Genomic DNA, 27264 nt, shown 5'->3' with positions numbered 1-27264 from the left:
CAGGTCGACATTCCCGACATTCTTCCCTCTGCTCCCTGATGATTATAATGCGAGTAAAACTGAACAGATCAGGAGCGAGACCTTTCCTGGACCCGGAGAACAATTTGCCATTATCCGATGGCCGCGCTACACAAACACGGTTGTGGGAGGAAGAGAAACATTTGCTCATTGGACTGTGAAAGCTGTTTATTGGGGTCACACTAGTTCACTGAATTATAATAAGACTCTCACAGTGTAAATAATACCGCAGCGCTGCAGAATGAAGCCCGCTCTGCCCCGATCCAGTGTACTCAGATAATACAGACGAGAAGCGGAGCAAGAGCGTTCCCCAAGCCGACCAATCATGCGCCACGATATTAGGCTGAGATGTGAGTTACATTGTAGCGACACCTCAGCCTCGTGAAGCTTAGGGTTGGCTGAGACTGCTCTATTATTTCCGGCACCGGCCTTCCATTGGATCGTGCTGATGAAGTGACTTTTGTTGGTGTTACCTTCCTCACATACAGTGTAAAAATAACCGTACCATACAGTTTTCCTAAATCTAAACAGTGGTGCCTCCAACATACACCACAAAAATATTTTATACTGTGCCTAAGTAATGATAGAGAAAAAAACAAACAGTATTTAAAAGGGTACTCCGCTGCTCAGCGCTTTGAACAAACTGTTCCGGACGCTGGAACCGGCACCGGGAGCTCGTGATGTCAAATCCCCCGCCCCCCTCATGACGTCACGCCCCACCCCCTCAATGCAAGTCTGTGGGAGGGGGCGTGACGGCTGTCACGCCCCCTCTCATAGACTTGCATTGAGGGGGCGGGGTGTGATGTCACAAGGGGCGAGGCTATGACTTCATGAGCTCCTGGCACCGGCTCCAGCGTTCGGAACAGTTTGTTCAAAGCGCTGAGCAGCGGAGTACCCCTTTAAATTATACCACCCTACCAGCTCTAAAATAATACATAGTTACATAGTTAGTACGGTTGAAAAGAGACATATGTCCATCAAGTCCAACCAGGGGATTGAAGTGAAGGGTGTAAGGGGATAAGGGAAAGGGATATAGTTTTATAATTCTGCATAAGCATTAATGTTATTTTGTTCCAGGAATGTATCTAACCCTGTTTTAAAGCTGTTAATTTTTCCTGCTTTGACCAGTTCCTGAGGTAGACCGTTCCATAAATTCACAGTCCTCACGGTAAAGAAGGCGTGTCGCCCCTTTAGACTAAACTTTTTCTTCTCCAGACGGAGGGAGTGCCCCCTCGTCCTTTGGGGGGGTTTAACCTGGAACAGTTTTTCTCCATATTTTTTGTATGGGCCATTTATATACTTATATACGTTTATCATATCCCCCCTTAAACGTCTCTTCTCAAGACTAAACAATTGTAACTCCTTTAATCGCTCCTCATAGCTAAGATGTTCCAGGCCCCATATTAGTTTAGTCGCGCGTCTCTGCACCCTCTCCAGCTCCACAGTGTCCCTTTTATGGACAGGTGCCCAAAACTGAACAGCATATTCCAGGTGAGGCCGTACCAATGCTTTATAAAGGGGGAGTATTATGTCCCTGCCCCTCGAGTCCATGCCTCTTTTTATACATGACAATATCCTGCCGGCTTTGGAAGCAGCAGCCTGACATTGCATGCTATTCTGTAGTCTGTGATCTACAAGTCCCCCCAGATCCTTCTCTACCAGTGACTCTGCCAGTTTAATCCCCCCTAAGACATACGATGCATTCAGGTTATTAGTATACACAGCCCCCCTCTATATACACAGCCCCCCTAAGACATACGACGCTGCAGGTTATTAGTATACACAGCCCCCCCTCTATATACACAGCCCCCCCCCTCTATATACACAGCCCCCCTCTATATACACAGCCCCCCTCTATATACACAGCCCCCCTCTATATACACAGCCCCCCTAAGACATACGACGCTGCAGGTTATTAGTACCCAGATGCATAACTTTACATTTATCCACATTGAACCTCATTTGCCAAGTGGATGCCCAAACACTTAGTCTATCCAAGTCATCTTGTAACCTATACACATCCTCTATAGACTGCACCCCCCTCTATATACACAGCCCCCCCCCCCTCTATATACACATCCTCTATAGACTGTACCGTGCTACAAAGCTTGGTGTCATCTGCAAAGATAGAAACAGAGCTGTTATTACCATCCTCTATATTTACACAGCCCCCTCTATATACAGAGCTGTTATTACCATCCTCTATATTTACACAGCCCCCTCTATATACAGAGCTGTTATTACCATCCTCTAAATATACACAGCCCCCCACTATATATAGAGCCCCCCTCTATATACACAGCCCCCCTCTATATACACAGCCATTCCTCTATATACACAGCCCCCCTCTATATACACAGCCCCCCTCTATATACACAGCCCCCCCCTCTATATACAGAGCTGTTATACCATCCTCTATATACACAGCCCCCTCTATATACAGAGCTGTTATTACCATCCTCTATATCATTGATAAATAAATTAAACAACAGCGGGCTCAGTACTGAACCTTGGGGTCACCACTAATAACCGGGGACCAATCAGAGTACGAATCATTGACCACCACTCTCTGGGTACGATCCATGAGCCAGTGTTCAATCCAGTTACAAACTAAAGTTTCCAAACCCAAAGACCTTAACTTACCTGTCAGACGTCTATGAGGGACAGTATCAAATGCTTTAGCAAAATCCAGAAACACTATATCCACAGCCATTCCTCTATATACACAGCCCCCCTCTATATACACAGCCCCCCTCTGTATACAGAGCCCCCCTCTATATCCACAGCCCCCTCTATATACACAGCCCCCCTCTATATACACAGCCCCCCTCTATATCCACAGCCCCCCCTCTATATCCACAGCCCCCCTCTATATCCACAGCCCCCCTCTATATCCACAGCCCCCCTCTATATACACAGCCCCCCTCTATATACACAGCCATTCCTCTATATACACAGCCCCCCTCTATATCCACAGCCCCCCTCTATATCCACAGCCATTCCTCTATATACAGAGCCCCCCCCCCCCTCTATATACACAGCCCCCCTCTATATACACAGCCATTCCTCTGTCAAGGCTTCTACTCACCTCTTCATAAAAGCAAATTAGATTGGTTTGACAACTTCTATCCTTAGTAAACCCATGCTGGCTATCACTTATAATACAATTATCCCCTATGTATTCCTGTATGTAATCCCTTATAAGTCCTTCAAACAATTTACCCACAATGCACGTTAGACTTACCGGTCTATAATTGCCTGGCGAAGACCTAGAGCCCTTCTTGAAGATTGGTACCACATTAGCCTTGCGCCAGTCCCTTAGCACAATACCAGACACCAGAGAATCTCTAAATATCATAAACAAGGGTACAAATATTACTGAACTTACCTCTCTAAGAACTCTTGGGTGTAGTCCATCCGGCCCTGGAGATTTGCTTACATTTACTTTACTTAACTTACCTTGTACCATCTCTGCATTAAGCCAGTTCAGTACATTACATGATGTGTTACCAGCACTGACCTGTACATGATGTGTTACCAGCACTGACCTGTACATGATGTGTTACCAGCACTGACCTGTACATGATGTGTTACCAGCACTGACCTGTACATGATGTGTTACCAGCACTGACCTGGCCAATGTCAGCTCCTTCTTCCATAGTGTATACAGAACTAAAGAACCCATTCAGTAGCTCCGCCTTCTCTTGATCGCTCGTGACAACCTCCCCATTATCATTATTAAGGGGTCCTACATGCTCTGTCCTTGTTTTTTTTGCATTTATATATCTAAAAAAATATTTAGGATTAGTTTTGCTTTCTTTGGGTCTAACGTTATTATTTAAGTTATTGGTGCTAATGGGATTTTCAGAGTTATTGGGGTTAATGTTATTATTTGAGTTATAAGGGCTAATTGTACTATTTAAGTTATTGCGGCTAATGGGATTTTTTGAGTTATTGGGTCTAAGGTTATTATTTAAGTTATTGGGACTAATGGGATTTTTTGCGTTATTTGGTCTAAGGTTATTATTTAAGTTATTGGGGCTAATGGTATTTTTTGAGTTAATGGGGCTTATTGTAGTTATTGTAGTTATTGGGGCTAATGGAATTATTTGAATTATTGGGATTACAATTTTTCGGGCTGCATTTATTTTTACGGCTGGTTTGTAACCCATGGATCTCCTTATCCACTGCTCTTAACCTCCCCCCACAGGACTCCTCTCCACCCGCCATTATGTCCTGACCCCTCTCTAACCTATCCATCCCACTGTCTGCTTTCTTTGCTTTATTATCCTCCCCCCACTCACCTAGTTTAAATACTCAGCCACCCCTTCCAGGATTCTCTCCCCCAGCACAGCAGACCCCCTTCCATTTAGGTGCAAATTATCCGTAAAATAGAGTTTGTACCCCAATGAAAAGTCAGCCCATTGCTCTAAAAATACCTCCATGCAGTGTTAAAATAATACCTTCATACAATGCTGAAGCAATACCACCATACACTGTTAAAATAGTGCCAGTGTTTACTGCTTAAATATAAGCATTGTACCAGACTTAAAAAATACCACCATACAGTGTCAAAATAATACTGCCATAAAGTACTCCAGTAATATCACTGTACAGTATCTAAAGGGGTACTCCAGAGGAAAACAAATGTTTTTAAATCAATTGGCGCCAGGAAGTTATACAGATTTGTAAATTACTTCTATATAAAAATCTTAATCCTTGCAGTACTTATCAGCTGCTGTATGCTCCACAGGAAGTTGTGCATTTCTTATCATGTAATAACGGAGGTCCCAGCACTCACCGATGCAAGCAAATGGTATTTATTGTATATCCTAGTCACAGGACGCGTTTCGGCACTTAGCCTTCCTCTGCTGTCCAGCAGAGGAAGGCTAAGTGCCGAAACGCGTCCTGTGACTAGGATATACAATAAATACCATTTGCTTGCATCGGTGAGTGCTGGGACCTCCGTTATTACATTACAGTACTTTTTTCCTCGTGCACCACCACTTTTCAGATAAGTGCCGACCATTGCTCCACTAGTGCATTTCTTATCAGACTGACCACAGTGCTCTCTGCTGACACCTCTGTCCATGTCAGGAACTGTCTAGAGCAGGAGAGGTTTTCTATGGGGATTTGCTCCTGTTCTGGACAGTTCCTGACATAGACAGAGGTGTCAGCAGAGAGCACTGTGGACAGACTGGAAAAATGATACCACCAGTTAAAATAATACCACCATAAAGACTCAAGTAATACCATTACAAAGACTACAATGTTTAAATAATACCGCTATGCATGTAATACCAAGATTCGAGGCAGACTCAAGCTGGGGATTCTCAGGCCAATAGTGGCGCCCCCTTCTGAAGAGATACGCCTGAAGAAGCTGCGCATGCGAAATAAAACACCTTTCATGATTGGTACAATAAAGCTGCTGCTCGGATATATCCACATTTTTTAATCTGTACAGCGCGGTATCCTGTTCCCTTCTGAAGAGCGTCACACAGGTTGCACACCCCTAAGGCCAGCAATGGGATTGACTTGAATGGGATTTTGTAGATTTTACTACCTAACCCAGTTAGAGTTTTAACCAGTTAGGGCAGTGGTCTTCAAACAGTGGACCTCCAGATGTTGAAAAACTACAACTCCCAGCATGCCTGGACATATCTGGTTTTAGATACAGATGTACCTGTGTATCTAAGGGAGACCTAAAGTAGCACTAAAGAACAGCTCACTTGACTCTTCTATGTTGCAATACAGTCATGGCCGTAAATGTTGGCACCCCTGAAATTTTTCCAGAAAATGAAGTATTTCTCACAGAAAAGGATTGCAGTAAGGCTGCATTCACACCACGTTTTGTACATACGGGTGCCGGATTCAGCGGGGGGAGGGGCAAACCAGGCGCTCCCGTACCCCGGCCGGATCAGCCCATGACTCTATTTACTTTAATGATCCGACCGGAGTCAAACTGTGACTGCAGTCGGCTCAGTTTTGACCCGTATGCGGTTTTGGACCGGACCTAAAACCGTAGTATACTACAGTTTTAGGTCCGGTTCAAAACTGAGCCGACCGCAGTCACCGTTTGACTCTTACGCTTACACTGATGCTCCCTGAGCCTGCAGGACGGCTTGAATAGCTTTGGAACTTGTTTGGGGCTGCTTATCCACCATCCGGACTATCCTGCGTTGACACCTTTCATAAATGTTTCTCTTCCGTCCACGCCCAGGGAGATTATCTACAGTGCCATGGGTTGTAAACTTCTTGATAATGTTTCGCACTGTGGACAAAGACAAATCTAGATCTCTGGAGATGGACTTGTAACCTTGAGATTGTTGATATTTTTCCACAATTTTGTTTCTCAAGTCCTCAGACAGTTCTCTTCTCCTCTTTCTGTTGTCCATGCTTAGTGTGGCACACACAGACACACAATGCAAAGACTAAGTGAACTTCTCTCCTTTTTATCTGCTTTCAGGTGTGATTTTTATATTGCCCTCACCTGTTACTTGCCCCAGGTGAGTATAAAGAAGCATCACATGCTGGAAACAATCTTATTTTTCCACAATTTTGGAAGGGTGCCAATAATTTTGTCCAGACCATTTTTGGAGTTTGGTGACATTATGTCCAATTTGCTTTTTTTCCTCCTTTTTTGGTTTAGTTCCAATACACACAAAGGGAACAAACATGTGTATAGCAAAACATGTGTTACTGCAATCCTTTCCTGTGAGAAATACTTCATTTTCTAGAAAAATTTCAGGGGGGACAACATTTACGGCCATGACTGTATAATCACCAAGAGCAGTGTTTCCCAAACAAACGCATTTCCAGCTGCTGAAAAACTACATATCCCAGCATGCCCGGACAGCAAAAGGGAGTTGTGGTTTTGCAACAGCTGGAAACACACAGTTTGGAAAAAACACTGGTCTCGATATATGTTCTCTAGCAGCTCTGACCCATCTGCTGTTTTATGATGGACCATTATCGACCGTTATGTATCTCCATGGTTACAGACTACACTGCAGCCTTTTGTGTAGTCTGATCCTCCCTCTCAATCTTCATCTTCTTGCTAATCAAAAGGCCAGTGTTAAAGGGGTTATCCAGGAATAATTTTCTATATATATATATATATATATATATATATATATATATATATATATATATATATCAACTGGCTCCAGAAAGTTAAACAGATTTGTAAATTACTTCTATTAAGCAAATCTTAATCCTTTCAGTACTTATGAGCTGCTGAAGTTGAGTTGTTCTTTTCTGTCTAAGTGCTCTCTGATGACACGTGTCTCGGGAACTGTCCAGAGTAGAAGCAAATCCCCCATAGCAAACCTCTTCTACTCTGTGCAGTTCCCGAGACAAGCAGAAATGTCAGCAGAGAGCACTGTTGCCAGACAGAAAAGAACAACTCAACTTCAGCAGCTGATAACTACTGGAAGGATTACGATTTTTTTTAATAGAAGTAATTTACAAATCTGTTTAACTTTCTAGAGCCAGTTGATATTTAAAAAAGTTTTTTTCCTGGAATACCCCTTTTACCAACCGGGGTGCCTCCAGCTTTTTCAAAACTACAACTCCCAGCATGCCCGGACAGCCATTGGCTGTCCGGGGATGCTGGGAGTTGTAGTTTTGCAACAGCTGGAGGTCCACAGTTTGGAGACCACTGCAATCTGGGTTGTGTTCCTGCCTTTCCTGGGTCATTGTAACTAGAGATGAGCGAACTTACAGTAAATTCGATTCGTCACGAACTTCTCGGCTCGGCAGTTGATGACTTTTCCTGCATAAATTAGTTCAGCTTTCAGGTGCTCCGGTGGGCTGGAAAAGGTGGATACATTACTAGGAAAGAGTCTCCTAGGACTGTATCCACCTTTTCCAGCCCACCGGAGCACCTGAAGACTGAACTAATTTACGCAGGATAAGTCATCAACTGCCGAGCCGAGAAGTTTGTGACGAATCAAATTTACTGTAAATTCGCTCATCTCTAATTGTAACCTGTTGTATCCTAATCCTGCTCATATGACAGTATGAAGATATCTGGAATAATTTTCGGCTTTACGTACAGAGGACTGGATGATCCCGGTATTCATTCCATGGTAGACCGCAGCGCTGCCGGATCCCGCGCTCCCGGGGGGGGCGAACCTTATCACGTAGAAACATCTTGCAGGTTACACGTCTTGCAGGTTACATGTTTGGATACGATCTCGGAGTAATTATAAGGAATTGCCCCCGGGGGCCTTCATACTATCTCCTATTGTTATTTTCCTACGCGGGGTTGGGGGTCAGGTCAATGTGTTTTAGACAAACAGGTGGCGGCGCGCCAGGTTCTAAATTCATACTTAATGACTCTCTAGGAAGCGGCCAAGAACAAAAATCTCATTAGAAAAACGTCTCCTAAATTTAAGCGGATTGTGTTCCCACATGTGTCCGTCCTCGGAATCTCCTGATGTGTAGTATAGGGTTTGGAGTTACAGCTGCTTCTGCTTTATTCAGTTATAGTCAGAGGCACAGACATATGCAGTGGTACAATTCTGGCTACCTTTGGGTATTACCCCATGACCCCCAGAGCACCAGGGCTATCATTGCTTACCCCTTCATCATCTGAGATATTGGACATTCTCCCATGATACCTCCACCGGAGCACCAGGAGTATTAACTCTAACCCCTTCACCTCAAAGTTATTGTATATTCTGCCATAACCCCCAGAGCACCAGGGATATTATTGCTAACCCCTTCACTATCTAGATATTTGGTATTATCCCATAGCCCCCAGAGCACCGGGGTATTACCGCTAACCCCTTCACCATCCTAGATATTTGGTATTATCCCATAACCCACAGAGCACCAGGGATATTACCGCTAACCCCTTCACCATCCTAGATATTTGGTATTATCCCATAGCCCCCAGAGCACCAGGGGTATTACCGCTAACCCCTTCACCATCCTAGATATTGAGTATTATCCCATAACCCTCAGAGCACCAGGGGTATTACCGCTAACCCCTTCACCATCCTAGATATTGGGTATTATCCCATAACCCCCAGAGCACCAGGGGTATTACCGCTAACCCCTTCACCATCCTAGATATTTGGTATTATCCCATAACCCCCAGAGCACCAGGGGTATTACCGCTAACCCCTTCACCATCCTAGATATTTGGTATTATCCCATAACCCCCAGAGTACCAGGGGTATTACCGCTAACCTCTTCACCATCATATATATTTGATATTATCCTTAAACCCTCAGAGCACCAGGGGTATTACCGCTAACCCCTTCTCCGTCCTAGATATTGGCCCAGATTTATCAAACTGTGTCAGCGAAAAAGTGGAGGGATTCTCCCACACCAACCAATCACAGCTCAGCTAACAAGCTCTGGTAAAGTGAAAGTTGAGTTGTGATTGGTTGTTGTGGGAAAATCTCTTCACTTTTTCTCTCACACAGTTTGATTAATCTGGGCCCTTGTATATTCTTCGATAACCCCCAGAGCACCAGGGGTATTATTGCTAACCCCTTCACTAGAGATGAGCGAATTTACAGTAAATTCGATTCGTCACGAACTTCTCGGCTCGGCGGTTGCTGCCTTTATCCTGCAAAAATTAGTTCAGCCTTCAGGTGCTCCAGTGGGCTGGAAAAGGTGGATACAGTCCTAGGAGACTCTTTCCTAGGACTGTATCCACCTTTTCCAGCCACCAGAGCACCTGAAAGCTGAACTAATTTATGCAGGATAAGTCATCAACTGCCGATCTGAGAAGTTCGTGACGAATCGAATTTACTGTAAATTCGCTCATCTCTACCCTTCACCATCCTAGATATTGGGTATTCTCCCATAACCCACAGAGCCCCAGGGATATTATTGCTAACCCCTTCACCATCCTAGATATTGGGTATTATCCCATAACCCTCAGAGCACCAGGGGTATTACCGCTAACCCCTTCACCATCCTAGATATTGGGTATTATCCCATAACCCCCAGAGCACCAGGGGTATTACCGCTAACCCCTTCACCATCCTAGATATTGGGTATTATCCCATAACCCTCAGAGCACCAGGGGTATTACCGCTAACCTCTTCACCATCTTAGATATTTGGTATTATCCCGTAACCCCCAGAGCACCAGGGGTACTACCGCTAACCTCTTCACCATCTTAGATATTTGGTATTATCCCGTAACCCCCAGAGCACCAGGGGTATTACCGCTAACCCCTTCACCATCCTAGATATTGGGTATTATCCCATAACCCTCAGAGCACCAGGGGTACTACTGCTAACCCCTTCACCATCTTAGATACTCTGTATTATCACATAACCACTCTAGAGCACCAGGGATATTACCACTAACTCTTTTACCATCCAAGATATTGAGTATTATCCCATAACCCAGAAAATATCAGGCCACTGACCCCTTCACATTCTAGATACCAAGTATTATCCAGTAACCACTCTAGAACACCAGGGATATTACTGCTAACCCTTTCACCATCCGAGACATTGGGAATTATGTTATAACCACTCTAGAACACCAGGGATATAACTGCGAACTCCTTCACCATCCAAGATATTAGGTATTATCCCATAAGCACTCTAGAACACCAGGGGTATTACCGCTAACCCCTACACCATCCTAGATATTGAATATTATCTTCTGAGCACCAGGGATATTACCACCAACCACTTCAACCTCCTAGATATTGGGTATTATTCCATAACACCCCAGTGCACCATGGGTTTAACCCCTTCACCATTCTAGATATTGAATATTACCCCCTCGAGCACCAAGCATATTGCCCCTTACCCCTTCACAATTTTAGATATTGGGTATTATCCTGTCCCCATCCTATAGCACCAGGGATATTACTGCTAACCCCTTCACCATCCTAGATATTGGGTATTATCCCATAACCCCCAGAGCACCAGGGGTATTACCGCTAACCCCTTCACCATCCTAGATATTGGGTATTATCCCATAACCCCCAGAGCACCAGGGGTATTACCGCTAACCCCTTCACCATCCTAGATATTGGGTGTTATCCTGTAACCATCTCGGAGCACAATGGAAATTGCTCTTAACCCTTCAGTACCTGGACGAACAATGACATTGACCCCCTAAATTGGATTGGAGATAGGGTCTCAAGCTTAGGCCCTTGCATACAGTTAACCCCTGTAGCTCCAGGTGATCCAGATCATCTCACCCATCCTAAAGCTTTTCTTTTACCTCACATTGACCGGTTACATCGGATAAAATGTCCCGGCTAAGATCCGGTAAACTGGGATTGACCCCTATGAGCCCCGAGGTCACAGAGCTGCATCTGAAATCCTCCAAAAGGAAATTCCCCAGAATAAGAAGCGGGGGCCAATGCAGGAATGTACGTCCAGGACAAAAGCAATATGTCTAGAACATCTGCAGCCACCATCAAAGCCTCCACCAGCTTAGATGAAAGGAGAGGGATTTACCCGGCTCATACCAACACCGCTCTATATTCTGAGGAATCTTGTGGATGTTTTGTACGCAGTAAATTGTTTCCCTGGCGCAGAAGACGTGAGCGGCTCGCGTACAAAACATCACCTCGCGTGTTCCTGATAACTGAGTCACCTATACGGGAATTCTGGTCGGATCCAGGACTGAACCTGCACATGTAGACCAGACTAGGGCTCAGAGGACAATCCCATCTGATAGGGTAAACATAGGGATCCTGGTAGGGACAGTGTGTAACTTAGTGTTTCTGATACATTTCCTCCCTTCCTTTTACCAATTCCAGGAACAATCAACCTAGTAAAAATGATTTTACTTTCAAATTATATGGGATCAGGATATATAGTAGTTATACTTCCCCTCCAGCTCTATCTGTATACTGCTGCTACCTCTATGGAATGAGGATATATAGTAGTTATACTTCCCCCTCAGCTCTATCTGTATACTGCTGCTATCTCTATGGGACCAGGATATATAGTAGTTATACATTATTCGTTCAGCTCTATCTGTATACTGCTGCTATCTCTATGGAATCAGGACACACAGTAGTTATACATCTCCCCTCCAGCTCTATCTGTATACTGCTGCTGTCTCTATATGATCAGGATATATAGTAGAACAATAGACGACCATAACACTCACAGATGAGGTGAGTAGTAGCTTTATTCCATCACAACACAGCTGGCGACGTTTCGGCTACGCAATTGCAGCCAACGGCCGAAATGTCGCCAGCCGTGTTGTGATGGAATAAAGCTACTACTCACCTCATCTGTGAGTGTTATGGTCGTCTATTGTTCTACTATATATCCTGATCATATAGAGACAGCAGCAGTATACAGATAGAGCTGGAGGGGAGATGTATAACTACTGTGTGTCCTGATTCCATAGAGATAGCAGCAGTATACAGATAGAGCTGAACGGGTGATGTATAACTACTATATATCCTGGTCCCATAGAGATAGCAGCAGTATACAGATAGAGCTGGAGGGGAGATGTATAACTACTATGTGTCCTGATTCCATAGAGATAGCAGCAGTATACAGATAGAGCTGAAAAGGAGATGTATGACTACTATTTATACACCTCCCGTTCAGCTCTATCTGTATACTGCTGCTATCTCTATGGAATCAGGACACATAGAGTTGGAGGGGAGATGTATATCTACTATCTGTATACTGCTGCTATCTCTATGGGATCAGTATATATAGTAGTTATTCCCCTCCAGCTCCATCTGTATACTGCTGCTTTCTCTATGGGATCAGGATATATAATAGTTATACACCTCTCCTCCAGCTCTATCTGTATACTGCTGCTATCTCTATGGGATCAGGATATATAGTAGTTATACACCTCCCCTCCAGCTCTGTCTGTATACTACTGCTGCTATCTCTATGGTATCAGGATATATAGTAGTTATACACCTCCTCTCCAGCTCTATCTGTATACTGCTGCTATCTCTATGGGATCAGGATATATAGTAGTTATACACCTCCCCTCCAGCTCTATATGTATACTGCTGCTATCTCTATGTGATCAGGATATATAGTAGTTATATACCTCCTCTCCAGCTCTATCTGTATACTGCTGCTATCTCTATGTGATCAGGATATATAGTAGTTATACACCTCCCCTCCAGCTCTATCTGTATACTGCTGCTATCTCTATGGGATCAGGATATATAGTAGTTATACACCTCCCCTCCAGCTCTATATGTATACTGCTGCTATCTCTATAGGATCAGGATATATAGTAGTTATACACCTCCCCTCCAGCTCTATATGTATACTGCTGCTATCTCTATGGGATCAGGATATATAGTAGTTATACTCCTCCCCTCCAGCTCTATCTGTATACTGCTGCTATCTCTATGGGATCAGGATATATAGTAGTTATACACCTCCTCTCCAGCTCTGCATGTAATGTGAACTGGCATCCACCACTTATCAGTCTCAGCAGTTTAGGCTTCTGGTTGCTGGAGTTTAGTCCGGTCATTACGTTGGTCTTATTAGGTGAATTGCAGTATGAGACTTAACTCCCACTCTCTGCAAAGCCAGAGGATTCGGAAGAAATATAAGCTGCATTAGAAAATAATTTCAGTTAAAAATAGAATCAATATGGCTTAAAACCCCCCATACTTGCCACATCAGCTAAAACAGGTAGGCATGAAGCATACACAAGAATTCTGTGTTATTCTCTAATAACCTATGCTGCACTATACAGCGGTCCCTCAAGTTACAATAGTAATTGGTTCTGGGATGACCATTGTATGTTGAAACCATTGTATGTTGAGACAATAACTCTATGGAAACCTGGTAATTGGTTCTAATGGCACCAAAATGTCATCCAAAAATAGGAAAAAGGGAGAATTAAAGAAAAATAAGTAGATAACTAATACAGATAAAGCAAATCCTTCCATATAAAAGTAAGAAAGATCTGCTGGGAGCTGTAAATCACTGTCTATGTCAGTGTTTCCCAAGCAGGGAGCCTCCAGCTGTTGCAAAACTACAACTTTCAGCATGCCCGGACAGCCGTTGGCTGTCCGGGCATACTGGGAGTTGTAGTTTTGCAACAGCTGGGGGCACCCTGCTTGGGAAACACTGGTCTATGTAGAGGACAGGAGCTTCTTCGGGGTCCTGTACAGTACACAGTGTCCTAAAAAAGTAACATGGAGCGGCCCTCACCTGGTGTCCAAAGGAGCAGCTAACCCTGATACAGGTAAAGTGTACAGAACATGTAATACCTCCCTGTACTGTAGGGGGCGCTACTAGACACTCTCAGTGCATACACTTCAGTAATACAGGTAAAGAGTACAGAACATGTAATACCTCCCTGTACTGTAGGGGCGCTACTAGACACTCTCAGTGCATACACTTCAGTAATACAGGTAAAGAGTACAGAACATGTAATACCTCCCTGTACTGTACGGGGAACTACCAGACGCCAGTCAGTGCATGCACTTCAGTAATACAGGTAAAGAGTACAGAACATGTAATACCTCTCTGTACTGTAGGGGGCGCTACCAGACACCAGTCAGTGCATACACTTCAGTAATACAGGTAAAGAGTACAGAACATGTAATACCTCCCTGTACTGTAGGGGGCGCTACCAGACACCAGTCAGTGCATACACTTCAGTAATACAGGTAAAGAGTACAGAACATGTAATACTTCCCTGTACTGTAGGGGGCGCTACCAGACACCAGTCAGTGCATACACTTCAGTAATACAGGTAACGAGTACAAAACATGTAATACCTCCCTGTACTGTAGGGGGCGCTACCAGACACCAGTCAGTGCATACACTTTAGTAATACAGGTAAAGAGTACAGAACATGTAATACCTGCCTGTACTGTAGGGGGCGCTACCAGATACCAGTCAGTGCATACACTTCAGTAATACAGGGGTTTTACCAGTGAATGCCCATTTTGATTGGTCGGTTCTTCCAGCCATTGACAGGTATCACAGATCTGGACTGTCTGTTCATTGTATGTTGAGTCTGGTTTCAAGTTACAATGGTCAAGAAAATACCATTGTATGTTGAAACTATTGTATATTGAGGCCATTGTAAGTTGAGGGATCACTGTACAGGCAAAAAAAAAAAAGGTGCTTCTTAAAGGTGCGTTAACACCTCGTGGTCAAATTGCAGTCTTGGTACGATTTTGCAGACGTGTGATTTGACCCCGATGTGTGAACCCTAAGAATGGCTTCTGGTTACATAAGAGGCTGATAGAATCCTCCGCTGATTACAAACAATTGTTTCCAAGGATGGATCTGAATTCCTCACTTGATTAATTTTGGCTTCAGTAAAGGGAAATTCCACCCTAAACTGACAACTTTTCTTCCTTTTTTTTTTTGGGGGGGGGGGGGGGGGATTTGGCTGGGTCCCCAGTTTAGGAAGTGTTATGTACCTGGAGACCATGGTGGCTGCAGTATGTGTCAAGGATGATGATGATGGAGGATGGGGACGGTGTCTGTAATCTGCTCCAGACACAGGAATAAGGGATGGAAGGTTGTAACATCCCAAGAATCAGATCTACAAAGAGTCACAAAAATAAATAGGCCACAAGATAACAATGAATGCAAAACACCTACGATAACTTTATTAAAGGGGTACTCCGGTGGAATTTTTTTTTTTTTCATATAACTGTTTATTTATTGTTTTCAAATTTTTACAAAAATAGAACAACAACAAATAGAGAAAAATTATATATATATATATATATATATATATATATATATATATATATATATATATATATATATATATATAAAAAGAAAGAAACAGAAGATAAAATATCAGACAGTCAGGAAGTTCACAAACCCATTTCCTTACTGGAACAAGTGGACAGAATGACATCTTAGTGTTGAAATTATATTGCAATTCCTTAGTCTATGGTAATAAGTTTAAAGGGGTATTCCAGGTAAAAACTTTCTTATATATATCAACTGGCTCCAGAGAGTTAAACAGATTTGTAAATTACTATATAAATTCACTAGCGCTGGATGGGTTTGGATGTGATCTGTGGCTGGACTGCTGCTTGGCCAATAGATGTGCTCCCCTGTTGATGCACATCAATATATAGTGTATATGACAAAAGTATTATTGAATTGGCAAGCGCTGTATCAGACACATATCGATTCTGACTATATAGTTGATATATCTGACCTGTATAAGCAGTAGGAGGGGGGAGAGAGAGGTCCTGATGATACAGATGGAACTGTGGGCGATATGAGGGAAAGTTCTCAAGATGGCTAAAAAGAAGACAAGAATAGCTTAATTGTTTGGTTTGTGTATCAGTAGGATTGGGCGGTGTCAATATAGCGTGATCTACCTGTAGAGGATCAATCGCGCTGGTACATGCAGTATTTGATAGAGATATGCAGATGCCCGAACGGCTGGTATAGTAGACTGAAGGAGTGATATTCCTGTGGTGTAGAATGAGTTAATCAATCTGTATCTAGTGCAAGAAACTATTATTAATTTCAGCAATGTCTCTCCTATTAGTACCTGTTAGGGAGCCGTATTACTGTATCACAGGTCCGTATGGATATTGTAGTGGAGAGTGCTTTGTACTGTGTATCTGCGTGGGCTCTCCCTGAGGGTGCTCCAGAGGTTGAAAGTGCATATTAAGGATCCTTTTCTAGAGTTCAACAGAGTTTTGAAACAGCTGGAGGCACCCTAGTTGGGAATCACTGATATAGACACTCCTCACTCCAATTGTATCCAGTGTAGACAGTCCTAGACAGCCATGACTGATACATTGTAACTAGAGATGAGCGAACTTACAGTAAATTCAATTCGTCACCAACTTCTCGGCTCGGCAGTTGATGCCTTTTCCTGCATAAATTAGTTCAGCTTTCAGGTGCTCCGATGGGCTGGAAAAGGTGGATACATTCCTAGGAGAGAGTCTCCTAGGACTGTATCCACCTTTTCCAGCCCACGGGAGCATCGGAAAGCTGAACTAATTTATGCAGGAAAAGGCATCAACTGCCGAGCCGAGAAGTTCGTGACGAATCGAATTTACTGTAAGTTCGCTCATCTCTAATTGTAACAAACCATCAGGACAGGAGAGAGATTAGGGTGCGTTCACACGGCCGTCTGTCCCTGTTTTTTATCCCCGTTTCGGTTCCGTTCTTGCAGGCTGTAGACGGATTAAAAATGTTTTGTTTTTTTAAATCCCATTCATGTCGATGGGATTTTTTTTTACAATCCGTTTACATCCGCCTGCACTCATTTCCGTTTTTTTTGACGGCAGAAAAAAAAGGTACATGCAGTATTTTTTCTTCCGTCCCAAAAAAAAAAAACGAAAGAAAAACCGGATACAGTAAATTTAACATTGAAGTCTATGGAAAACGGATGAGCCTTTAATGTCATCCGTTTGCATCCGTTTTCTCAATCCGTTTTATGATGCGTTTTTACTTCTGAGCATATCCAGAACCCCCCAAATTTTTTTTTTTTTACTTTATTAACTGAACAATAACAGATCCAAACGGATAACATCCGTTATTATCCATTTTTATTTTTGACGGTAGAAGAACGGGACGGGTCTAGACGGCCGTGTGAACGCAGCACTAGTGCTGCGGATGTTTGTACTTCACAGAGGATTGTCCGCACTGATACATTGTAACAAACCATCAGGACAGAACAGCCTTATTGTCTAGTCATAATTGGTATAAATGAATTGCTTCTAATATTTCAGGTCGGCTCCTATCTGAAGACCCCGAAGTATCCGATCTGGGTGGTCTGCAGCGAAAGTCACTTCAGCGTCCTGTTTTGCTTGAAAAAAGAGCTGATGAGCGACTGGAAAGCTGAACGCAGATTTGACCTTTACTATTACGATGGGCTGGCCAACCAGCAGGAGGAGATCCGCCTCACTGTGGGTAAGCATGGCGGCGTGTAGTCATGTGCCTGCGGCATATATAATGTACAGAACCGGCATATATAATGTACAGTCATGTGCGCAGCTCTGATAAGGCTAGATTCACATTATATTCAGGCGGCGGTGAACCACAGGATACTGGCTAAAAGAAATGGCGACAAATTCTGTGGTGTAAATTCTAGTATAAATTTATGGCAATTTCTGGCCCCACCCCCTTTCCACCATTACACAAAGGGGCTCGAGCAGCACAAAAGTGAAAAAAGTAGCAATTTTTCAGAAGTAAGACAAAATCCAACCCTATATAATTAGTAGGGATGTAAGAAAAAATCGATTCTCGCGATAATCGCGATTTTTTCATTTGCCGATACAGAATCGATTCAAAATATTTTTGAATCGATTCTTTTAGGGACGTGGAATTTTTATCTCCTGATGCCCGGAACAGCATGTCATGTCCTGGGCATCAGGAGATAAAAGTTCCACATTTGTGGAGCCGGGCAGGCTGGATCTGACACGGCTATGGAGCGGGCTCCGACTCGTGCCCACACCGTACTATGCGACCCCCGGCTGATTTCAGTAGCCGGGGGCCGCCGCTAATAGCCAGCATGCCACGGCTGGCTATTAAAGGAGTATCCGGTGCGCACTTTTCTCATTTTATCCTATCCAGGCTGCAAAATAAAATAAAACGCACTTTATCTTACCTGCCAACGAGCCCCCGGTGCTCCGGTACACTCCGGTACAGGTGTTCGGTCCCCGGGCTGTATTCTTCTTACTTCCTGTTAGTCCGGCACGTCACATGGAAACTTCAGCCTATCACCAGCCGCAGCGATGTCCCGCCTCCGCTGGTGATAGGCTGAAGCTCCATGTGACGTGCCGGACTAACAGGAAGTAAGAAGAATACAGCCCGGGGACCGAACACCTGTACCGGAGTGTACCGGAGCTCCGCGGGCTCGTTGGCAGGTAAGATAAAGTGCGTTTTATTTTATTTTGCAGCCCGGACGGGATAACATGAGAAAAGTGAGCACCGGAGTACTAGATCGCCTCTGTCAAAGCTGACAGCGGCGTCTATTGGGATCTATGAATGCTCCCAGGTGGGCGATATATCGGGATATATCGCGATGTATCGTCACCTAGACGGTATCGCGATATATCGGGATATATCGAATCGCCACACTGGTATCGCGATTCGAATCGAATCGCCAAATTCTTGGCGATTCACACCCCTAATAATTAGGGTATCCTTTTAATCATATGCACTGCGTAGAAATGGAAGCCCTCAAAAATTCCAAAATGGCTTTTTTTTTTTCTATTTTGTCGCACAATGATTTTTTTTTATTGATTTTTTGTTTCGCTGTAGATTGTTGGGTAAAATGACTGATGTCATTACATAGAAGAATTGGATGGCGCAAAAAAAAAAAAAGCCATCATATGAGTCTGTAGGTGCAAAATTTTGATTTTTAAAAGGTGAGGAGGAAAAAAACAAAAATGCAAAAACCCTGAGTCCTTAAGCGGTTAAGAGATTTGTGGCCGATTCAGAGCACAGACTGGTTCGTGCAGATAAAGGCACATTGAGGAAGATTTCTGCCATATCCATGCATCGGATCAGGAGAGCAGCTGCTAAAATACCATTACATAGCTGTAAACAGATATTTGAAGCTGCTGGTGCCTCTGGAGTCCCACGGACATCAAGGTGTAGAGTCCTCCAGAGTCTTACAACTGTGCATAAACCTTCTATTCAGCCACCACTAACCAATGCTCACAAGCAGAAACTGCTGCATTGGGCAGAAAAATACTTGAAGACTAATTTTCAAACAGTCCTGTTCACTGATGAGGGCCGTGCAACCCTGGATAGTCCAGATGGATGGAGTAGAAGATGGTTGGTGGACGGCCACCCTGTTCTAACAAGGCTGTGACGTCAGCAAGGCGGTGGTGGAGTCATATTTTGGGACAAAATCATGGGAAGAGAGCTGGTTGGCCCCTTTAGGGTCCCCAAAGGTGTAAAGATGACCTCTGCAAAGTATGTGGAGTTTCTGACTGACCATTTTCTTCCCTGGTACAGAAGGAAGAACTATGCTTTCCGTAATAAAATGATGCATGACAGTGAACCATATCATGCTGCAAAGAATACCTCTGCATCAATGACTGCTATGAGGATAAAAGGAGAGAAAGTCCTCCCCTGACCCCAGTCCTATTGAGAACCCTTTGGAGCATCTGTTAAAATGATTAATATACAATATAACTTATGCAAGGGTATACAAGATGGCTGGCAAGAGTCAAACCTTAAATGGATGCCATGACCTTTAGGAACAGTTAAGCTATAGCTGAATACTATAGATAGAATTGCTGAGGTATGCATAACTATACTATTCTAGGAAGGTACTAATGTCCAATCAGTATGCAAGTTAAGCGTGACATAATGTATACACCCTTAAGTTAAAGATATACTCAAACCAACCCACTAGGAGGAGATATATAGAGATAAGTATATTTATGGATATAAGGCTGAGTACAACCACGCCCACATATGTACAGAACACACCCATAAGTACGGTATTTAAGAAGACTGCAGGATAATTAAGGCATCATTATGGAAGTATTATTATGGAAGCATCATTAAGGAAACATAATTAAGGAAGCCTCATCCATGGAGGACGAGGAGGACATCATGAAGCAAGACCATTGATGTAAGCCAAGCCAAGCTAAGAGGAAGGAGGTGGAGCCAGACCAGTCTGATGAAGGAGGAAGCCATCTTAGATGAACTTTCCATGATGGATCCAGCCCACACAACCCTCACTTGGTGAGATGGTTCTGAGAACATGACTACATTTCCTAATGTTATTATTGTAATACTCAAGCAATAACTGTTATTTACATAAGATTTACTAGTTTGTTCTGTTTGCCATATTTGTCTATGAGCCTAAAATAAATGTATGATTGTTTACTTAATTTGACGTAAGCTGAGTAATTTATTCCTCTCCAATGGTGACTGTGTCAAATGAAATTTGACCAGTATAAGAATGTAACAGCATCCTAAAGCAAAAGATCTAGGAGGTGGGAGGTAGTTTACATCCAAACAGCAGCTCTGGGAGGCTATTCTGATACCTTGCATACAAATTCAAGCAGAAACTTTCCAAAAACTCACAAGTCCAATGGATGCAAGACTTGTGCAGCTGCTATCAAATAAGGGTCCTATGTTATAACGTCACCTGCTAAAATGTTTAAAAAGTTAAAATGTTGTTAAAAGTTTAATATCAAGAGCTTTTGATTTCAGTAAATGCTGCAAACACAACAAATTACAATTTTCAGTTCTTTAAAACCTTTAAAGTGTTTTGGAACTTACTGTGCGGAATAATTTGGAACAGTTCATTGTAAGTTTATGTTTTAAAAAAAATCCCGTTATCATTAGGAGGTTTGTTCTATAACATTTCAATTGTTCTCTTAATAGTTGATAACATGAGAATTATTCTGTTATTTACATCAATTATTTAGATAAATGAGAAAAATATAATTTGCATAATAATTTGGAACAGGGTGTAGAGCGCAGAATTTCTGCGGCGGGAGACATGACGTCACGCCCCCCTCGTCACCTCTCCAGCCGCAGAAACCCAGTGCTCTAAACATACTGTTTACGTGACGCGACATCATGAGGGGGCGGGGCTATGACGTCACAAGCTCTCGGCTCCAGCGTTTGGAACAGTTTCTTCCAAACGCTGAGCAGCGGAGTACCCCTTTAAAGGGGTTATCCAGGAAAAAACTTTTTTTTTATATATCAACTGACTCCAGAAAGTTAAACAGATTTGTAAATTACTTCTATTTAAAAAATCTTAATCCTTTCAGTACTTATGAGCTTCTGAAATTTAGGTTGTTCTTTTCTGTCTAAGTAATCTCTGATGACACCTGTCTCGGGAAACGCCCAGTTTAGAAGAGGTTTGCTATGGGAATTTGCTTCTAAACTGGGCATTTCCCGAGACAGGTGTCATCAGAGAGGACTTAGACAGAAAAGAACAACCTTAACTTCAGAAGCTCATAAGTACTGAAAGGATTAAGATTTTTTAATAGAAGTAATTTACAAATCTGTTTAACTTTCTGGAGCCAGTTGATATATATAAAAAAGTTTTTTTTTTTCCTGGAATACCCCTTTAACCACTTAAGGACCTAGGGCGCATGGATACGCCTTGACGTCCTGGTACTTAAGGACCCAGGGCGTATCCATACGCCCGTGGGAATTTCGGTGCCGGGCGGGGACCGGGCCGGGGTGACTGCTGATATCAATCAGCAGGCACCCCGTGCAAATGCCCAGGGGGGTCATCAGACCCGCCCCCGTCGGCGATCGGCGCAAATCGCAAGTGAATTCACACTTGCGATTTGCGCCGATTACGGGTCTATTGTGACCCGGTGACCCGGAATAGAAGGGGGATCGCGGTTGTCTAAGACACCCACGATCCCCCTGTAGGCATAGGAGTGAGGTGGCAGGGTTGCTATTGGTCTGCTATTGATCGTCAGAGGCGACGACCAATAGCAGACCGGGGGCGGGGGGTTTAACTTTCGTTTTCCCTGTCCTGCCCACCCACAATAGGCGGGGCAGAACGGGGAACCGAAGGGGACCGGGCACCGACGTCCACTTACCCATCCGGAGGCTGCGTCGACGTTGATCGGCGGGCGGCGTCACGTGCATCTGTAGAGGACGGCTGCCGGGATCCTACGGAAGCCGGTAAGTAGATCTGGAGGGCTACAGTCTGAGACCGTGGTCTCTAACTGTAGCCCTCCAGATGTTGCAAAACTACAACTCCCAGCATGCCCAGACAGCTGTTTGGGCATGCTGGAATATGTAGTTTTGCAACAGCTGGAGGGCTGCAGTTTGAGACCACTATACAGTGGTCTCTAAACTATATCCCTCCAGATGTTGCAAAACTACAACTCCTAGCATGCCCACATAGCTGTTTGCTTTCTGGGCATGCTGGGAGTTGTAGTTTTGCAACATCTGGAGGTTCACAGTTTGGAGATCACTGTGCAGTGGTCTGCAAACTGTAGCTCTCCAGATGTTGCAAAACTGCAATTCCCAGCATGCCCAGAAAGCAAACAGCTGTCTCGGCATGCTGGGAGTTGTAGTTGAGTACCTCCAGCAGTTGCATAACTACATCTCCCAGCATGCCCTTCGGTGATTAGTACAGGCTGGGAGTTGTAGTTTTGCAACAGCTGGAGGCACACTGGTTGGAAAATATTGAGTTAGGTAACAGAACCTAACTGAAGGTTTTCCAACCAGTGTGCCTCCAGCTGTTGCAAAACTACAACTCCCAGCATGCACGGTCTGTCAGTACATGCTGGGAGTTGTAGTTTTGAAACAGCTGGAGGTTTGCCCCCCCCATGTGAACGTACAGGGTACATTCACATAGGCGGGTTTACAGTAAATTTCCTGCTTCAAGTTTGGGCTGTGGCAAATTTTTCGCCGCAGTGCAAACTCCTAGCGGGAAATTCACCGTAACCCGCCAGTGTGAATGTACCCTAAAAACACTACACTACACTAACACCTAATAAAGGGTAAAACACTACATATACACCCCTTACACTGCCCCCCCCCCCCCCCCCCCAATAAACAATTTAAAACGTCTTGTACGGCAGGGTTTCCAAAACGGAGCCTCCATCTGTTGCAAAACAACAACTCCCAGCATTTCTGGACAGCCACTGACTGTCCAGGCATGCTGGGAGATTAGCAACAGCTGGAGGCACCCTGTTTGGGAATCACTGGCGTAGAATACCCCTATGTCCACCCCTATGCAATCCCTAATTTAGTCCTCAAATGCGCATGGTGCTCTCTTACTTCGGAGCCCTGTCGTATTTCAAGGAAACAGTTTAGGGCCACATATGGGGTATTTCCGTACTCGGGAGAAATTACACTACAAATTTTGGGGGGCTTTTTTTCCTTTTACCGCTTGTGAAAAGGAAAAGTTGGGGTCTACACCAGCCTGTTAGTGTAAAAAAAACAAACATTTTACACTAACATGCTGGTGTTGCCCCATACTTTTTTATTTCCACAAGCGGTAAAAGGAAAAAAAGACCCCCAAAATTTGTAACGCAATTTCTCCTGAGTACAGAAATACCCCAGATGTGGGCGTAAAATGCTCTGCAGACGCACAACAAGGCTCAGGAGTGAGAGCGCACCATGTATATTTGAGGCCTAAATTGGTGATTTGCACAGGGGTGGCTGATTTTACAGCGGTTCTGACAAACGCAAAAAAAAAAAAATACCCACATGTGACCCCATTTTGGAAACTACACCCCTCACCGAACGTGACAAGGGGTATAGTGAGCCTGAACACCCCACAGGTGTTTGACGAATTTTCATTAAAGTTGGATGGGAAAATGAAAAAAAAATTATTTTTTCACTAAAATGCTGGTGTTACCCTAAATTTTTCATTTTCACATCGGGAAATAGGAAAAAAGCCCCCCCAAATTTGTAACCCCATCTCTTCTGAGTAAAACATACCCCATATGTGAATTTAAAGTGCTCTGCGGGCGAACTACAATGCTCAGAAGAGAAGGAGCGCCATTGGGATTTTGTAGAGAAAATTTGTCCGGAATTGAAGGCCACATGTGTTTACAAAGCCCCCATAGTGCCAGAACAAAGGACCCCCGACACGTGACCCCATTTTGGAAACTACACCCCTCACGTAATGTAATAAGGGGTACATTGAGAATTTACGCCCCACAGGTGTCTGACAGATTTTTGGAACAGTGGTCCGTAAAAATGAAAAATTTAATTTTTCATTTGCACAGCCCACTGTTCCAAAGATCTGTGGGGTGTAAATACTCACTGCACCCCTTATTAAATTCTGTGAGGGGTGTAGAGTCCAAAATGGGGTCAGATGTGGGGGGTTCCACTATTCTGGCACCACGGGGCGCTTTGTAAACACACATGGCCCCTGACTACCATTCCAAACTAATTCTCTTTCCAAAAGCTCAATGGCGCTCCTCCTCTTCTGAGCATTGAAGTTCGGCAGCAGAGCATTTTATGTCCTAACATGGGGTATTTCCATACTCGGAAGAAATGGGGTTACACATTTTGGGGGTCATTTTCTCCTATTACCCCTTGTAAAAATGTAAAATTTAGGGGAAAAACTGCATTTTAGTAAAAAAAAAATGTTTTTCATTTACACATCCAACTTTAACGAAAAGTCGTCAAACACCTGTGGGGTGTTAAGGCTCAGCGGACTCCTTGTTACGTTCCTTGAGGGGTGTAGTTTCCAAAATAGTATGCCATGTGGGTATTTTTTGCTGTTCTGGCACCACAGGGGCTTCCTAAATGCGACATGCCCCCAAAAAACCATGTCAGCAAAAGTTGCTTTCAAAAAGCCAAATGTGACTCCTTCTCTTCTGAGCATTGTAGTTCGCCCGCAAAGCATTTTATGTCCTAACATGTGGTATTTCCTTATTCAGAAGAGATGGGGTTACAAATTTGGGGGGGCATTTTCTCCCATTACCCTTTGTAAAAATGGTAAATTTGGGGGAAAAACTGCACTTTAGTGAAAAAAAATTTTTTTTCATTTACACATCCGACTTTAACGAAAAGTCGTCAAACACCTGTGGGGTGTTAAGGCTCACTGGACCCCTTGTTACGTGCCTTGAGGGGTCTAGTTTCCAAAATGGTATGCCATGTTGGGGTTTTCTGCTGTTCTGGCACCATAGGGGCTTCCTAAATGTGACATGCCCCCCAAAAACCATTTCAGCAAAATTCCCTCTCCAAAATCCTATTGTCGCTCCTTCCCTTCTGAGCACTCTAGTGCACCCGCCGAACACTTGACATACACATATGAGGTATTTCCTTACTCGAGAGAAATTGGGTTACAAATTTTGGGGGGATTTTTCATCTTTTACCCCTTGTAAAAATAAAAAAACTGGGTCTACAAGAACATGCGAGTGTAAAAAATGAAGATTTTGAATTTTCTCCTTCACTTTGCTGCTATTCCTGTGAAACACCTAAAGGGTTAACACACTTACTGAATGTCATTTTGAATACTTTGAGTTTTTATAATGGGGTCATTTATGGGGTATTTCTAATATGAAGGCCCTTCAAATCCACTTCAAAACTGAACTGGTCCCTGAAAAATTCCGGTTTTGAAAATTTTGTGAAAAATTGGAAAATTGCTGCTGAACTTTGAAGCCCTCTGGTGTCTTCCAAAAGTAAAAACTCATAAATTTTATGATGCAAACATAAAGTAGACATATTGTATATGTGAATCAATGTATAATTTATTTGGAATATCCATTTTCCTTACAAGCAGAGAGCTTCAAAGTAAAAAAAAATGCTAAATTTTCAATTTTTTCATCAAATTTTGGAATTTTTCACCAAGAAATGATGCATGCAAGTATCGACAAAATTTTACCAATAACATAAAGTAGAATATGTCACCAAAAAACTATCACGGAATCAGAATGAAAGGTAAAAGCATCAGAGTTATTAATGCTTGAAGTGACAGTGGTCAGATGTTCAAAAAATGGCCGGGTCCTTAAGGTATATTTGGGCTGGGTCCTTAAGGGGTTAAAGTCACATATTTTTCCACCCTCAGACCCATATGAGGCTTGTACTTCACAATGACAACTTGTTTTTCCATAAAACGTACGGTGCAGTGAAAAAAATATATAATTCTAGGGTGAGATAAAAAAAAAAACCTGCAATTTTGCTAAATTTTTGTAGTTGCAGGTCTTTTCCATTGTGCAGTGATATAAGTTACATTGGATCACACGGCGCCATTGTACATCAGAGTAGAGATTGAGAAACCCCCCCCCCCCCCCCCCGAAGTGGTGGAGCCAGATGTGTATGGTGTCCACCGCTCCCTGCCAGCGAAGTCATCCGGAAATGTTAGAGTTCGGGGGCCGGATCTCTGTGACATTTATATCTTTTCCGCTCAAATAAAGAGAAACAACAAAAGGAAAATATTTGTATTAATATTTCATCTCTTCGGGGTCAAAGGTCAGGTAAGGCTGTGTTCACATCACGCTTCATGTCAGTGTAGGGTGTACAATAGGAAAGCTTGTGGCGTAAGTGTTTACTGTATCTGTAGGGTCCAGGTATACAGGGGAGGCCGAAAGAGAGTCCGATTGGCCTCCATCAAAGCCAATATATGTCACGGTATCGCTAAAATGAAGTTATCGGCTGCGCTGTTCTGTTCAATGTCTCCTGTAAAAAAAGAAAAAAAATAATAATAAAATAAATAACATGCCAACCCTATAGAGCAGTGTTTCTCAAGCACGGTCCTCCATACCCCCCAACAGGTCATGTCTTCAGGATTTCTTTAGTCTTTCACAGGTGATATAACTGTGGTGATACCTGATTCACTGACCAGAATTATATCATCTATCACCACAGTTATATCACCTGTGAAAGACTAAAGAAATCCTGAAGACAT

At 43.4% G+C, this 27264-nt stretch overlaps 1 protein-coding gene across 1 annotated transcript in view; it reads left to right on the top strand.

The window, feature by feature from the left end:
* The window catches only part of MINDY4 (MINDY lysine 48 deubiquitinase 4), a 113510-nt gene that overhangs the window by 70718 nt on the left and 15528 nt on the right, over positions 1-27264 (top strand). The window contains exon 13 of the mRNA XM_056519427.1: positions 17684-17864. Within this exon, the coding sequence (XP_056375402.1) occupies positions 17684-17864 (181 nt within the window). The remainder of the gene's footprint in view (positions 1-17683; positions 17865-27264) is intronic.

This window comes from Hyla sarda, chromosome 5 (genome assembly GCF_029499605.1).
Source record: "Hyla sarda isolate aHylSar1 chromosome 5, aHylSar1.hap1, whole genome shotgun sequence".
NCBI classification, from domain to species: Eukaryota; Metazoa; Chordata; class Amphibia; order Anura; family Hylidae; genus Hyla; species Hyla sarda.
Note: the sequence above shows the minus strand (reverse complement) of the source record. Positions and strands in the feature narration are given on the sequence as shown.